Source organism: Danio rerio, chromosome 6 (assembly GCF_049306965.1).
Source record: "Danio rerio strain Tuebingen ecotype United States chromosome 6, GRCz12tu, whole genome shotgun sequence".
NCBI lineage: Eukaryota > Metazoa > Chordata > Actinopteri > Cypriniformes > Danionidae > Danio > Danio rerio.
In genome coordinates, this window is record NC_133181.1 from 60,672,720 (window position 1) to 60,690,933 (window position 18,214).

Below are 18,214 nucleotides of genomic sequence, written 5' to 3' on the forward strand. Positions count from 1 at the left end.
TAGCCACAATAAAACAATAAAAAACAGTAAAAATTGCTGAAACTTGGGTTCAAATACACACTACCTGACAAAAGTCTTGTCACCTATCCAAGTTTTAGGAACAGCAAATAATAAGTTGACTTCTAGTTGAACATTTGATATCAGAAGTGTCTTATATGAAAGGCAAAGACCTCTCGATTTTGCTTATTTGAGCACAATAAAATATGATCATGTCTTGATTTTAAATGATTCATCAGGACAGTAAGGTCTGACTCTGCTTAGACTAAAGTCTCATCACTGAACAGAAATAATGTCCAGTATAGAATATAAAGTCCTGCTGCAGTGGAGACAGAATGAATATTGTGTCTGACTCCATCATGAGCTTGGAGGACTGCATCCATACATCTCTGACACGACTCAAATCACTGATTAATAAAGTCATCTGGAATGGCAAAGAAAGCGTTGCAGGACTCCCAGAGTTCATCAAGATTCTTTGTGTTCATCTTCAACGCCTCCTCCATCTTACCCCAGACATGCTCAATAATGTTCACACTGGAGACTGGGCTGGCCAATCCTGGAGTACATTGACCTTCTCTGCTTTCAGGAGCTTTGATGTGGAGGCTAAAGTATGAGCAGGAGCGCTATCCTGCTGGAGAATTGTCCCTCTCCTGTGGTTTGGGCAGCACAAATATCTTGATACCTCAGGCTGTTGATGTTGCAGATCTCTCGCACACCCCCATACTGAATATAACCCCAAACCATGATTTCTCCTTCACCAAACTTGACTGATTTCTGTGAGATTCTTGGCTCCATGTGGGTTCCAGTAGGTCTTCTGCAGTATTTGTGATTATTTGGATGCAGCTCAGAAGATGATTCATCAGGAAAATTCACCTTCTGACACTTTTCCAAATGATCAACTTGAAGTCAAGTTATTATTTGCTGCTCTTACAACTGGGATCCATGACAAGACTTTTGTCAGGTAGTGTATGAACATATTGAGCATATTGTACAGACAGGTATAACCATTTGAGTTCTGAGTAAGCCAAATAGGCTCAACCCACCTGTTTACTGATGTAAAAACCACTATCTATATTCAAGTGCATTCTTTGTTTCCACGTATTAAAAAAATATTGGGTAATTAAATGGCATATAAATATATATATATTTAAATTTACAGGCTAATTCACATACTTCACATACAATCTGAATGATAATAATAAATAAGCAGAATTTTTTAATACTGGACAACACTTGATGTTTCTATCTCTGTCAGTGACTCAGCGACAGTTAAAACGTGTACATTCTCTAAGTGCTGTCACTGTGTTTAATCTTTTCTGTGCAAGACTGTATGGTTTAGTTAATGTCACATGAACTGTAGAGTGTTTAATATTGGCAGTTCATTTTGAAATAAAAATAGCAAAATGTTCGTTACGAGTTAAATTTTTCACTGGAGGAAACATCTGTGCTGTCACTCCGCTACTCATCCGTTTGCACTGGCTGCCAGCTGCTGCTCGCATCAAATTCAAAGCTCTGATGTTTGCTTACAAAGCGACTTCTGGCTTTGCTCCTTCTTATCTGCTCTCACTTCTGCAGATTTATGTGCCCTCCAGAAACTTGCGTTCTACGTCGGTCGCCTCGTGGTTCCATCCCAAAGAGGGAAGAAATCACTTTCCCGAACTCTCGCATTCAATCTGCCCAGTTGGTGGAATGAACTCCCTAACTGCATCAGAACAGCAGAGTCACTCGCTGTCTTCAAGAAACCACTAAAAACTCAACTATTTAGTCTCCACTTTCCTTCCTAATCTGCAATTGCCTCTCTGGCTTCACCGCTAACTGTACTACACTAAAAAAAAAAATAAATAAAAAATAATAATTACTGTTTTCGCTTCTTAGACTTTACATACCTGAAACTTGCCTACAGCACTTATTCATTGTTGCTCTTATAGTTGTGTAAATTGCTTCCTTGTCCTCATTTGTAAGTCGCTTTGGATAAAAGCGTCTGCTAAATGACTAAATATAAATGTAAAAATGATAAGGTGAACGCCGAGAAAACCCGACGGCTCCTCCGTGACATTGAGATACAGGTGATGCAAGGTTATCTATATCAAAGAACTGCAAATAATAATAAATAATTTAACACACAAAATAATTTAAATAATTTAAACAATAAACACACAACTCGTTCTCTTGCTGTCCACGATTTGCTGATCAAATGAAAAAAGAAAGATGGGGTGGAGCCGAATTCTACCGTCGTTTTCATATTAAATTTAAAGTGGACTGAGGTGATCATTTAGTGCACAGTATAGACCTTTTTCATGGCTGCTGCATGGTGGGCGCCATAGCGATCGGCGTCTTCTGGTAGAATGCTAAAAACTTCCGTTTACAGCGTGTACAACTGGTAATTTGCGCTCCGAAAATGGGTTTCAATAACGTTTTAATGGATAACAGAGTGTTTTTGTGACACACAACTTAGAAATGTGTCTGTTAAAGCCGTTATAATCTGTCACATGTGGTTCAAGCGCGTCAGAAATACGAGAAAAACGTTCTCCTAGTTCACGTGTCTGCCGTCAGAAATACAGTGTGTGTGTGTGTGTGTTCCCGGCCTGTCAGCTGTTAGCTCAGCGGCTCTTTAATACACACGCACACACACACACACGCGCGCATGCAATACTTCGCTGCATTATAGAGAAAACCGTATTATTAGCATGAAATTTATGTAAGTCATGTAATTTACAAAAATGAGCAATAAAAGTCTGTTATTGATGCTCTGCTGCTGATTTGCTGTTCATGCTAATCGCGAGCCGTTTGTGTTTTATTTCGTGTGTTGTTTTCACCACGGTTTGTGTTTTTCTCTCATTTGGAAATGACAATAGCCTGTATTTTCACTTTGTCACAGTTATTAAATCAGTGTGTCAGTGGCACAGTACAGGCTACGTGTGTCTATCAAACATCTTGGTGAATTACATTTGTTTGGGCTGGTTATATATTTGAAAGAAAGAGAAAATGTTGACTTTAGCGATGACGAGGCTTCATCTAAACTGCAGAAGATGCCGTCTGACACCGAGGGGAAAACGCCTCACAGCAGCTGTTTTCCATCCTATTAGATCACATTTCTTTACATGATCAGTCCAGGAGATGCTGCTGATGGACAACAGTATTAGTTCAAAGAGGATAAAAGCTGGTAAAATAAATTAAAACTATCGTTTCAAAGCTGTCCAAATGTGACCGTTTACACGCATCAGCTGCTGACCGGAAGTTCTTAGCATTCTCCTTGCGCATACACGAAAAGCATCATGGGTAATTTTGCGTTCCAAGAAAAAGGTCTATATGAGCTAATCGCAAATGTTTTAGGGGGGCTGAGTAGAAAAATAAAATAGGCCTAGGTATGATGCTATATAACAACCATGCTTTATTGGTTACATCTCTTCAAAATGAATAGTAAACAAACTTCAAAACCCCTTACAAGGGTCTTAAAGCATCTGCTTTACCATGTGTTCCCCTACTAAAAAATAATGCATAGCTTAAAGAAACATTGTCCCCCCTTTAGGGTCCAGATGGACTTGAATGCATCATGAGCATTTATATCCCAATTCTTACCCAAAGAGACAGCACTTTACCAGCAAAAGTCAAGCCTCCAGATGTTTTCCCAAGCAAAAAGATCCTCTCCGAGATTTCATTAATATCTCAAACTGTGCTCAGATCTGCAATCAAATCTGCAAGCAATCTCAAAGGTTTCTCATCAGATGATTAATTACAGAGCTCTCCTTCACTCAGACTCGTTTGCATCTATTTCAATTTCTCCAGAGGGATTATAGGAGAAGCATTGGAGGTGATGTTAGATCATTATGAATCATAAATGAGCATCGTCTTTAAAAAACGAGGGCAACTCCTGAAACACAAGCCAGATATTTAGAAAAGCATTGAAAGGGGAAAACAGTGGCCAATCGCACAAACACATCTATCTGTGATTTGTCAAATTGAGAGTGTACGTCTCAGCAGAGCATTGTTTCATTACCGTTTTACATGGAAGCAATGCATGGTAAATGGCAATATGTATCTGAAATGTTGGTGCGTGACAGGCACGGGGTTATATTCATCAGCCGTGCCTCATATATATTGAACAATGATCAACATGAAAAGATGGAGGGATGAATCCGTGTCCGAGAGAAAAAAGCGAACGAGAAAGCGAGCGCTGTTTGAGTGAGCACATCTGCTCCGGACATTTCCAAACATCTCTCTTTAAATTAAACAAGTCTTTGAGATTGTCCAGATTCTGAACACATGTCAACACACACACACACACCATATGATCCACTTCAAAAGCAGCACCGAAAGGAAATGTTATTGATAGCACCATTAACAGCCTCATATTTCATAAAACCTGTAAACAACATCACAAAAGAGAGCTTTACTCTAGTTGCGCATGAAGAAAGGGAGCCGCTGCTATAGAGCGCAAAAAATGAAAGAAGATAAACTGAAAAACTTTTAAAGAACAAACCAGTTTTAGGAAATGTTTTGGTTTTTTAGTATTTATTCAACTAAATTTTAAAACAATCATGTATAATAGCAGAGATCATGCTAGAAAACTACATTACCCATGAGGCTGTGCATATATTTCACCAATCAACGAGTAGCAGCAAATAAACTGTGGCATAAGAGAACTTAAGCTCTGCCCTAACTGATCCTGAATATATGCATATTTAAAAATGTAAATTTAAATAATTATATTTATATTTATTTGTTGTTTTAAGTTTAGTTCACTCATTGATGTCAGAGATCAGTCTTTTATCTTTGTTTATCCCAGAGTTTTTCCCTTCAAATAATTGTTCGTATATGATTTTCATTGTGGCTACTTTAGTTTGTGGATTAAAACACTTTAACAAAGCCTTACTTAAATCCTCAACTTAATTATCAAACAATCATGTATAATAGCAGAAATTATGCTGAAAAACTACATTACCCATAAGGCGGTGCATGAATTCCACCAATCAGAGAGTGGCAGCAAACAAACTGCTTAATTAAATGATCATGAATATATGCATATTTAAATCTATATTGTTTGTATAGATACAAATAAAAACTTTAAATGAGTAGTTTAGCATATATTCTACCAAACAACGAGTAGCATAAGAGAACATAAGCTCCGCCTACTGCTTTAAATGATCATGAATATATGCATATTTAAAAATATACTTGCTTGTATATACAAACAGCAATTTTAATGAGTAGTTTTATATTTATTTCTTAATTTAAGTTTGATTGTGTCATTGGCAATGTCTGATGGGATTGTAATTCACTCATTAACGTCAGAGATCAGGCTTTTATCTTTGTTTATCCCAGAGTTTTTACCTTTAAATTATTGTTTATAAATGATTTTCATTGTGGCTACTTTAGTTTGTGGATTAAAACATTTTACCGAACCCTCAACTTAATTATAAAACAATCATGTATAATAGCAGAAACTATGCTGAAAAACTACATTACCCATGAGGCCGAGCATATATTCCACCAATCAATGAGTAGCAGCAAACAAACTGCACCATAAGAGAACTTAAGCTCCGCCTACTGCTTTAAATGATCCTGAATATATGCAAATTTAAAAATGTAAATTTAAATAATTATATTTATATTTATTTGTTGTTTTAAGTTTAGTTCACTCATTGATGTCAGAGATCAGTCTTTTATCTTTGTTTATCCCAGAGTTTTTCCCTTCAAATAATTGTTCGTATATGATTTTCATTGTGGCTACTTTAGTTTGTGGATTAAAACACTTTAACAAAGACTTACTTTAAATCCTCAACTTAATTATCAAACAATCATGTATAATAGCAGAAATTATGCTGAAAAACTACATTACACATAAGGCGGTGCATGAATTCCACCAATCAGAGAGTGGCAGCAAACAAACTGCTTAATTAAATGATCAAGAATATACGCACATTTAAATCTATATTGTTTGTATAGATACAAATAAAAACTTTAAATGAGTAGTTTAGCATATATTCTACCAATCAACGAGTAGCATAAGAGAACTTAAGCTCCGCCTACTGCTTTAAATGATCATGAATATATGCATATTTAAAAATATATTATGTGTATAGTTGCAAATAACAATTTTAAATGAGTAGTTTTGCATTTTCTTGTTGTTTTAAGTTTGATTGTGCCCTTGGCAATGCCTGATGGGATCGTAGTTTACTCATTGAAATCAAAGTTCAGGCTTTTATCTTTGTTTGTCCCAGATTTTCATCACTTTTCCCCTTCAAATTAATGTTTGGAATATGATTTTCATTGTAGCTACTTAAGTTTATGGATTAAAATAATTTAACAAAGACTTTCGTTAAACCCTCAACTACATTTTTAAAACAATTATTTCAAATAGCAGAAATTATGCTGGAAAACTACATTATCCATGAGGCCGTACAGAAATTCCACTAATCAGTGAGTAGCAGATTAAATGTGCCAAAAAAAGCTCTGCCTACTGCTTCGAATGATCATGAATATATGCATATTTAAAATATATATTGTTTGTATAGATACAAATAACAATAAATAAGTAGTTTTATATTTTATAGTTTTAAGTCTGATTGTGTCATTAGCAATGCGTCATGGTTTGTAGTTCACTCATTAAACTCAAAGTTCAGGCTGTTATCTTTGTTTTTGCTGGATTTTTATAATTTCTTTATTTCAAATTATAGTTTGTAACATAATGATTCTCATTATAGCTTTATTAAAACACTTTACAAAGACTGTCTTTAAACCCTTAACTTAATTGACAAACAATCACGTATAATAGCAGAATTTGTAGAAAAAACTACAATACCCACAAGGCTGTTCAGAAGTTCCACCAATTAAGAGAGTAGCAGCAAGCAAAGTACACCAAAATAGATCTTTAGCTCCACCTACTCTTGCAAATCACAACTAAATATTTTAAAATGTGTGCTAAAGTCACAAATAATGACTTTAAATTATTGGTTTTGTTTTGCTTTAAATGAAATTAAATGGTATTGTAGTTCACTCGTTGTGATTTGTCTGATTTTATTATTAGTCTCCTCATATCTGGCTGCTTTGATTCATGGATTGAAACGCTTTAACAAACACCTCATATAAACCCTCAGCTTAAGCTTAAGTTTAAACACTCTGGAAGATTCTTCTAGCGATTTAAGTCTCAAATGCGAATAAAAACCTCCCTAAAAAGAGTCATCCTCTTTTCATGAGTGCATGTTTCGAGTTCAGAGCTGCCGTTTTGCTAGCCAGACCAATGTTTTCAATCTAATTATGGAATAAAACTCTTTAACAAAGACTTTCTTTAAACCCTTGACTTAATTTTAAAACAATCATGTCGAATATTACAATTTGAGCATAAAAACAACATTACCCACAAGGTTGTTCATAAATTCAACCAATCAGAGAGCAGCAGTGAGTTAGTATTGTACTTCTTTCACTACAATACTATTTAAAGTGCTTATTTTTTCAGATTTTCATTACTTTTTTTAGCTTCAAATTAAAACTTATAATATTGTGACTCTCTTTAGAGCTGGTTCATAAATTATAGTTTTTTAAATAAAGACATTTTAAAGCCCTATGGAAAACAAAATAGGAAAACAGCATTAAAACTGGATTAAAACTTTTTAACAAAGACTCAGTTTAAACATCAACTTGATTTTAAAACAATCAAGTGGAATATCATAATTTATGCATAAAAACTACATTACCCATGAGGCTGTTCAGAAATTCCACCAATCAGAGGGCAGCAGTGAGTTGGTATTGTAGTTCTTGCACTACAATAACACTTAATACCATGTTTTTTTTTATTTATTTACAGATTTCATTACTTGTTGAGTTTTTTTGGTTCATAAATTATAACGCTTTATATTAAAGACATTTTGAACCCCTATGGAAAACAGCATTGCTGAGAAAGTAAGCAGCATTAATGCATTCAGATATTGAAAAATCTACTTTTGCACAAACCCATATTTATCTAAAACCCACAGAAACAATAATGCATCAGTGTAAAATAGCAGCAGGTGCACGAGTTTAAACACTCTGGAAGATTCTTCTAGCGATTTAAATCTCAAATGCGAATAAAAACATCCCTAAAAAGAGTCATCCTCTTTTCATGAGTGCATGTTTCGAGTTCAGAGCTGCCGTTTTGCGAGTCAGACTTTTTTTTTTTGGTCATATTTTCCTCCTTTTCAATGCATGAGAGTATACGAACACATCAATCAAAGCATCTGCCAGAAACAGATTTTGACGAAATATTTAATTATACGCAATGAAGGACGAGAAAGGCGTTTAATAAAAGCCCCAGCGGCTGATGAATACTGTATTCACGGCTTAATCAACGCTCTTGTTTTGGGCCAAGGAGCTGGGAGAGCGAGGTATGGAAAAGCAGAGCGAGTGTTTAGCATGAAAATGCAATTTGCCTTTTTTCAAAAGAGAAACAATGAATGTAAAATTAGTGGTTTGAGATTGCCGTGTTTTATTATGCAGATGAACGTATGCAACGGAACGACTGATTTCTGCTCGTTTCAATCCATCGTGTCGCTTTCGGGGCAAATTTGCTTTCGATTTATGGATCACATATACAGTTGGAGTCAGAATTATTTATATAATTATAATTATTTAGAAATATATTTTATATTTTTTAACAATTTCGGTTAAACAGAGAGAAGACTTTTTAACGCATTTCTAAACATAATAGTTTTAATAACTCATTTCTAATAACTGATTTATTTTATTTTTGTCATGATGACAGCACATACCATTTGACTACACTACCTGACAAACATCTTTTGGCCTATTCAAGTTTTAGGAACAACAAATAGTAACGCCTAGTTGATAATTTGCTATGAGAAGTGCCTTATATGAAATTATTTGCTTATTTGAGCTCAATAAAATATGATCATGCCTTGATTTTGAATGATTTCATCAGGACAGTGAGGTCTGACTCTGCTTAGACAAAAGTCTCATCACTGAACAGAAATAATGTCCAGTATAGAATATAAAGTCCTGCTGCAGTGGAGACAGAATGAATATTGTGTCTGACTCCATCATGAGCTTGGAGGACTGCATCCATACATCTCTGACATGACTCAAATCACTGATTAATAAAGTCATCTGGAATGAAGAAGAAAGCGTTCCTGCAGGACTCCCAGAGTTCATCAACATTCTTTGGATTCATCTTCAATGCCTCTTCCTCCATGCTCAATAATGTTTATATCTGGTGACTGGGCTGGCCAATCCTGGAGCAGCTTGACCTTCTTTGCTTTCAGGAGCTTTGATGTGGAGGCTGAAGTTTGAGAAGGAGCGCTATCCTGCTGGAGAATTGTCCCTCTCCTGTGGTTTGTAATGTAATGGGCAGCACAAATGTCTTGATACCTCAGGCTGTTGATGTTGCAGATCTCTCGCACGCCCCCATACTGAATGTAACCCCAAACCATGATTTTTCCTTTACCAAACTTGACTGATTTCTATGAGAATCTTGGTACATGCTGGTTCCAGTAGGTCTTCTGCAATATTAGTGATGATTGGAATGCAGATCAACAGATGATTCATCAGGAAAATCCACCTTCTGACACTTTTACTAATGATCAACCAGAAGTAAAGTTATGATTTGCTGCTCTTACAACTGGGATCCACCGCAAGACTTTTGTCAGGTAGTGTAGATATTTTTCAAGATACCAGTATTCAGCTTAAAGTGACATTTAAAGGCCCAACTGGGTTAATTAGGATTGTTAGGGTCAAGTCATTGTATAACAGTGGCTTGCTCTGTGGACAATGGAAAAACAGATATTAATGATAATATGGGTCTAATAATAATGATTTATATCATCACTCCTATTTGGTTTTACTAAACTTGCCTCAATTAAAGTTATGCCTTTATATATATATATATATATATATATATATATATATATATATATATATATATATATATATATATATATATATATATATATATATTTTTTTTTTTTTTTTTTTTTTTACATTTAGCATTTTTTACTAATTACACATTTTGTGTAAAATAAAAACACTGTTCTCACTCAAAAATAAAAGTATAATAATTTTTTGTTTTTTATTTGCAGCCTTAATTTTAGTTAACAGCAACACCAAAAAGTTAAAGAATAATTTATTTTAAGTTAACAATATACAGTATTTTAAAATATAGTGTGTAGTTATTTTGGGAAAACCAAATGGGTTGACCTTCTTTCTGCAATGCCACAGTGCTAACGACTGAGCCACCCCGATATTTTTTTCCGGTTGTGAGTTGCATTATGGGATGTTGATCTCTCCTCATTCCCATTTTTATGTTGAAAATTCATCTGTACAGCTTAACAAAGTCACTTTTACTGACATTTAAGTAGTTTGAATACAAAATATAATGAAAGTAATAATATATATATATAATATACAACACCAACCCACAAAATATATCACTATGAAACAATTAAAAATGTTCATAAAAGTCACTTTTTCCAACTTTTTAAGGTTAAAAGTTATTGAAAGAAAGATCCCATAATGCAATTTATAAACATAAATAAAATATTAAACACAAAATATGGAAAACTGATCTTTTTTGGCGGTTTATTTCACTTTGGCGACCCCGGATTAATAAAGGGACTAAGCCGACAAGAAAATGAATGAATGAATGATCATTTTTATAGATATTTCTCATGTCTTTGAAGCAGGTATTCACTGAGATTTCAGGATGGTTTCTGACCAAACAGAGTTTAAAATAATGAAGCTGCAGAAACTGTCCTAAACACACGTCTGCACATCGCCCGGAGCATCGATTGGCTCCTGTACTAGAAGGCGGGGCTTCCTTTGCTGGAGTGGCCAATGGATTTCCCCTATTCCGTAACTATATGAGTGACGTGTTGTGTGTTTTCTACAGTGCTTTACTGTAGTGTCAGATATTAATGTATAGATATTAATAATCTGTGTTTTACCTTGGACACCAGACTGGCTCGATACGCGGCAAGAGCCTTCAGATACTCCTTCTTCGCTGCTTCTGTTTTCCGTTTGTAAGCCTGTGAGAAGACAAACGCAACTGTGAATGAACACACACATGCACACAAGCACGAACACGCACAAACAAGCAAGCATGCAAGCACACACACACACACAAGTACGTAAAAACCATACACACACGCATGCATGCATACACGTACGCACATACACACACTTCAGCAGGTCAACCTTCATCTGAAACACACACGCACACGCACACACACACACACACACACACACACACACACACACACACACACACACACACACACACACACACACACACAAACTATACATTAGCTTTAATTATATAGTAAATCCAGTCAAGTTTTCTGTATCATACTGTAGTTCATATTCAAATAAAAAAATTATCATATAATAAATTACAAAAATAAAATGATTACAAAGATGAGGGAAATGTAATATAAGTATAAATGTAAATAAATAAAATAAACGCTTTGAAAATAAAAACAAATAAATGTAAAAATAAAAATTTTATGTTTAGGTTTACTTATTTACATTTTTTTTATGTTTTTTAACCAAAGTGATTTCATATCTATATAACTCTATATAAAGGAAGTATGAGTAATAAGTAAAAAATAAAATATTAAACTTAATAAAAATAAATAAATTATATATATATATATATATATATATATATATATATATATATATATATATATATATATATATATATATATATATATATATTTACTTTGAAAAATGTCATGTAAGCATAAATATAAATATTAATAAATAAAATAAACAGATGTTTTGCAAATCATGAAATAAATATGCATTTAGATTTTAGTAGGTGCTTCAATTTATTTTAAAGTTTGTTTTGTAAGCACAAGTATTACATTTAACTATAAATAAATAAAGTATGACTGATATTTGCATCATTTTAAGATGGTAGACTTCTATATTTTTAACAAAGATCAGAATTTCCTACTTTTGGTGCATACACACATCAACATCTGCATGCTTTTCAGTCTCTAAACATTCTTCCTCTGTTTTTTTACTACTATGTATGTCATAAGAGCAAAATAAACTATCAAACATGATATAAACATAATAAATATAAATATTATCTTTTAAATATGATGCTCAATAATACAAAACATAGGCAAACAAATTAATCTGTTGTTAAAAAAACAATAACTTAATATTAATATCATTGTTTCTGGGTTTAAATAAAGGATTTACAACAACAACAACAACAACAACAACAACAATAATAATAATAATAATAATTTAAAAAAAATAATAATAATAATAAACAACTGGCTATTAAAATCATTGTTTCTGAATTTAAATAATGAATTTACTAAATATTATTAATAAAAAAATAATAATGAAGATGATTATAATAATAATTATAAATATTTTTAATAATAATAAAATAAAAAATGAAAAACAACAACTCACTATTAATATAATTGTTTCTGGGTTTAAATAAAGGATTTACAAAAAATATTATTGTTATTAACAACAACAACAACAATAATAATGATGAATAAAATAAAAAAACAACATTTAAATATTAATATCATTGTTTGTAAATGTTAATGAAGCATTTAAACAGATATACAGTAAATGTAGATACATATCAAAGTAATGGATAAATGAAAGGAGAGAATAAATAGCAGGAGTGAATGTCTATGAGCAAACACACTCAATCAGACTAATGCAATTGCTTGTCAATCATTTCACCATCCTAGAATTACGCTTTCCATTTCTTTTTGGCAGCAAATGCAGGCAATTCCCTGAGAAACTGAGGAAAACATCAGAATGATTTCAGCTGATGAGGAAAAACAGCCTTTAAATCATCCGCAAAACACCTCTTTTTTTGGGGATGACAGGTCGGAAAAACAGGTCGAACATGCAAAAAACTGTAAAGTCTAAAAAAAACTAAAACATTTTCACTAGGTAAATTCCCACAATAATTGAAAAAAATAAATAAAATAAAATAAAATAAAATAAAATAAAATAAAATAAAATAAAATAAAATAAAATAAAAATTAAATTAAAAAATAAAATAAAATAAAAACAGGACAAATATGCAAAAAAAAAAAAAAGAAAAAAAAAAGAAAGAAAACCAAAAGTAAACCAAAACATATTCAATCAAATATTGCTGGTAATTTAAGCAATACTTAGGATAAAATGTCAGGCATATTATTTTAAAATAAATATAAGAAAAAATTTAATTAATAAAAATGTTCTTTATTTTTTAACACCCTAAATCAAAATAAATTATTTTATAAAGTCCTTTAAGTGCATTTTAAAATTATTTTCACAATAAAGACATAATATATAATACGCATAAAGGATATAAGATATAATATTAGTGTATTTCACAAATGTTATTAAATAATTATATATTTAATACTTATATAATTAATATTGAAACGGCAATTACACATTATAATCAAAATGAGATAAAATAAAATTAAAATGATGTAAAATGAAACAAAATAAAATGATGTAAAATGAAATAAAATAAGAAAATAAGAAATATGCTAAATGAAAATGATGTAAAGACATTATGCAAAATTAAACTATATAAAACAAAATAAGATAAAATTATTTAAAAAAAATGTATAAATAAAATTAAAATTATGTAAAATAAAATAAAATAAAAATAAAGCAAACTATATAAAATGAAATTTAAAAAAATTGTGAAAAATTTAGCAAATAAAATCTAAATTATATAAAATAAAATAAAATAAAATAAAATAAAAACTTTATAAAATGAAATAAAATAAAATTATGTAAAAAAAAATAAAATAAAATGGTTTGACTTCAAACGTTGCAATTGGAGTACATTTAACATAACACTACTTTTTTAAAAATGAAATAAAATAAAATAAAATAAAATAAAAAATTATTTAAAATAAAATGAAATTATATAAAACAAATTGAGTGATTCTTCACATCAATCGCTGAAATAAAATCTATTTTAATTGAAAGTTTACTGGAGCACATTTAACAATATTAGTTTTTTTTACAATGCACAAACCAATCAGTTGATTCATGCATGTAAATCTACAGTACACTCGCCGCTCCACATAATCAGTAATAACAGAAAATTCATTACGTTATTCATTACAGAGAAGCAGATTTTCACCCGAAACCCAGACCTGATCCAGAAAGCCAATAAGTTTGTGACCTGGGTGAAATCCTGAAGTGTGTTTGGTGGTTTATCAGTAGTAATGAACTGCAGAGGAGCTTCAGTTTCACATTAATTTAACCTCCGCTAATGAGTGGCCCTAACGACAGCAGCTCTTAAATAAATTAGCATGCCTGAGGATTTCTAATTATTCCAAAGTGAGCGGATTCATTAGCAATTGAAGCCGTCAGATGTTAGCAGGTCTTCATCCAGACCCCCCGCACAATTAGCTGTAATTGTACCTTAATGAAATGTTCTTGTTTGATAACCGCTTAATTACTGAAGACAATAAGTTTGACACGGGAAGGGGTGAAAACGTGGAGGAGAAACACACAGCAGAGACGAAAATCACACTTTCACATGGCAACAACGAAGAGAAAAGAGACCCAATGACAACGCTACAAAACAACGTCATTATATATATATATATATATATATATATATATATATATATATATATATATATATATATATATATATATATATATATATATATATATATATATACATACAACAGTTCTGTCTGGTTCTTGAACCTGATTGGCTGATAGCCGTGCGATATTCTGCAGATAACAGCACTCAAGTTGCCTCTTCACCTTTCACCCTAGTGTATTACTCCGCCCACATACAGCAACAAGCAGAGGACACTACAGTTTGACAAATATTGCAGCTGTTGGGCGACATAATGTAATTTTTAGGCTTTTGTTTTAGTCTAGAATGTAGTTGTATAGATTGCAACTATGCAGTTTATTTATTTTCTCTGAGCATCAGATTCAGCGCATCGGCCGCCATCAGCCTGTTTGAGCAGGTCAAAGAAAGTGACAGTTGACGTTCTGCCACAAGATGGCGACAGAGACTGCATAATAAGTGCTTCGGGAGAAAAACAGCATTTTCTTAGGGTAAGTTTCAAACTACAGCTGAACAAATCATTATAAATTAGTTGTATTTATACCGGGAAATCTCTGTGGTATTTCAAGCCGTTCAGCCTTATAATCTTAAAATGTGAGCAAAAATCCCCTGTTTTGTCATCACTTTACACATTACGCTAGAGAATCTGTTCTGATGTCAGCTGCGACGTGAATGAATGGCTGAAGAAAGTAGTTCTTCTTACAAAAGGATTTTGAGACGTGTTTGATTTCATTTTTATATACACAGTTGTGCCGTCGATATGTTGTATAAATGGAATATCCCACTCGTAGCAGTGCAATATGGCTTTATATCATCACTGGTGGGACACTAAGACACTCGGCCTGTGGCCTCGAGCAAACGCACGCCTTCCACCAGTGCCAATATACAGCCATATTGCACTGCTAATTGTGTAATATTGCTTATATACAGATGTATAAATCTATAAAAATATGTTACAAATTGGAAAACTAAAATGTTATTGTGCATGGCATATGCATTAATAAAACACTGACATGTTAAAATGTTACCTCTAAAAATGTTTTAATTATATTATTTTAATTAGTAATGCAGGTTTAGAGGTTTGGGCTTCACTGTGAAATTATTTAAAAACACAACTAGCTGTGATAAAATAAATTAAAATAAAATAAAATAAAAATATAAATAAAATAAAATAAAATAAAATAAAATAAAATAAAATAAAATAAAATAAAATAAAATAAAATAAAATAAAATAAAATAAAAATAAAATAAAATAAAATAAAATAAAATAAAAAAATAAAATAAAATTTTAGATGTCACAAAAATGTCACAAAAATAAAATGCTAAACTAAAATGTTGTGGTGCATGCCATATGCATTAATAAAACACTAAATAAAATAATATGTATAAAAATATGTAAATTATATTATGTGAATTGGTAATTTACTTTTGGAAAATTAAATAAGAAATTTTTGTGGAAAAAAAATAGAATAAAATTCTGACATTTTAGATCATTTAAAAAAATGTAATATTATTAGAATTAAATAAAAACAGCCAATGTCATATATTTTTCTTAGAAAATTCCACAACAATGGAAATTTGCAATGCATAACATTCATTTTCATGTGCAAATATGCATAAATACACACACACATACATACAATTAGTGATGGAAATTGGCAAGTAATAAAAATTTAGCTGTGAAACTGTTAACAAACAAACAAGTAAGTAAATAAATAAATAAATAAATGGGTTGTTTACAAAACAAAACAACAACAAAAAACTTTTTCATTTTATGTAAAGAAAGAGAAAAGCATAATTCTTGTGATTAGTAAAACATAATTCTGTGTGAGTTGAAAAAGAAAATGTTTGAAAATTGTAAATAATATTAGTAATGCATAAAACAGACACATAAGCATGTATTATCCAGAAGTGTAAAGCTGGCTGTTAATGAACTGGGAGTGACTGAAGCTCTGAAACTCCTTAAAGCAGTAAATAAATTGAATGTATTGCCTGCGGCTGAAATTATGGCTGCAGTTCTACATCATTTAACATATTCATCATCCGCATGACTGACAGGTCAGGGCCGTCACTTAAAGAAATGACAGTCATCTATTGGACGAGAGGCCTATCAATCATCTGCTAATGGCCTATCAGAGCGTGGCTCCTCCTGCTGCGCTTTCTGAGCACAATACTCTGCTTTCAGGAGGAAAACAACACATTTTACAGATAAAACTCATTCAGTATAGCCACGGAGAAACATATAAAAATCTCTAAATAAACAAAATGAAAATAAAACTATATATATATATATATATATATATATATATATATATATATATATATATATATATATATATATATATATATATATTTATTTTTTTTTTTTTTAGTATACCAATAGAAAAAAATAAACTCCTCTAATAAACTATATATTTTACTTGAAATAATGCAGATAAATTTCACAAATACAATAAAATTAAATATAATAAAATCAAATGAAACAATACAAAATACCGAAAATAAAATAAAATAGCATTCTAAAATATTTTATTGTAAAAAAAAAATGTAATAAAAATGTTAAAGAGGAAAGGGGAAATCATGCAGACTACTCACTAGGGACTGAACAAGAGTCAAAAGTCTATAAACTGTCAAACATTAGCAGCAGGTGATGATAAAGTAATGTTCAGTCATTCATTCTCCTTCGGCTTAGTTCCTTATTTATCAGGGCTCACCACAGTGGAATGAACCACCAACTTATCCAGCATATGTTTTATGCAACGGATGCCCTTCCAGCTGCAACCCTGTACCGGGAAACACCCATACACCCTCACATGCAAACACATACACCAAGGCCAATTTAGCTTATTCAATTCCCCTATAGTGCATGTGTTTGGACTCTTGGGGGAAACCGTAGCACCCGGAGGAAACCCACGTCAACACGGGGAGAACGTGCAAACTCCACACATTAATGCTAAATGACCCAGCCGGGGCTCAAACCAGTGACCAACTTGCTGTGAGAACACAGTGCTAACCACTGAGCCACCGTGTCGCCCCATGTTTAAACATTTTTACAGCAAAAAACAAAAACAAAATAAAAAATGTTTGAGAGGAAAAGGGAAATCATGCTGACAAGTAAGATAATAAATAATGAATAAATAAATAAATAAAACAAATAAATTAAAATAAAAAATCTAATCAAATTAAAATGTTTTAAAAATTTGACTAATAAGGCCACTTAATAGTGATTATTAGCAGCCAATAGCCAAACATTAGCAGCAGATAAAGTAAAATAAAATAAAATAATACAATACAATAAAATAATATAATAAAATACAAAAAAAATTATAAAATAATAAAATGCAATAAAATTAAATAGCATTGGTGCACATATATAAAAAAAAAATATATATATATATATATATATATATATATATATATAAAATTTATTTATTTATTTATTTATTTATTTATTGTAAATAAAACATGTTTTGAGAGAAAAGAAAAAAATCATGCTTTTTAGTAAGGCCACTCACTAGAGAAGTGAAACAGAGCCAAAAGGCCCCCAACCGCCAACCATTAGCAGTACATAAAATTAAATAAGATAAAAATAAATAAAATAAAATAACAAAATAAAATAACAAAATACAATTATAATAAAATAAATAA

The 18,214-nt window shown here is 31.6% G+C and overlaps 1 protein-coding gene across 4 annotated transcripts in view; it reads right to left on the reverse strand.

The window, feature by feature from the left end:
• Window positions 1-18,214, reverse strand: part of tox2 (TOX high mobility group box family member 2) — a 273,063-nt gene that overhangs the window by 9,425 nt on the left and 245,424 nt on the right. For all 4 annotated transcript variants that reach the window (XM_021476823.3, XM_021476822.3, XM_017356458.4 and 1 more), the window contains 1 exon segment: window positions 10,929-11,009. In XM_021476823.3, coding sequence (XP_021332498.1) covers window positions 10,929-11,009 — 81 coding nt within the window.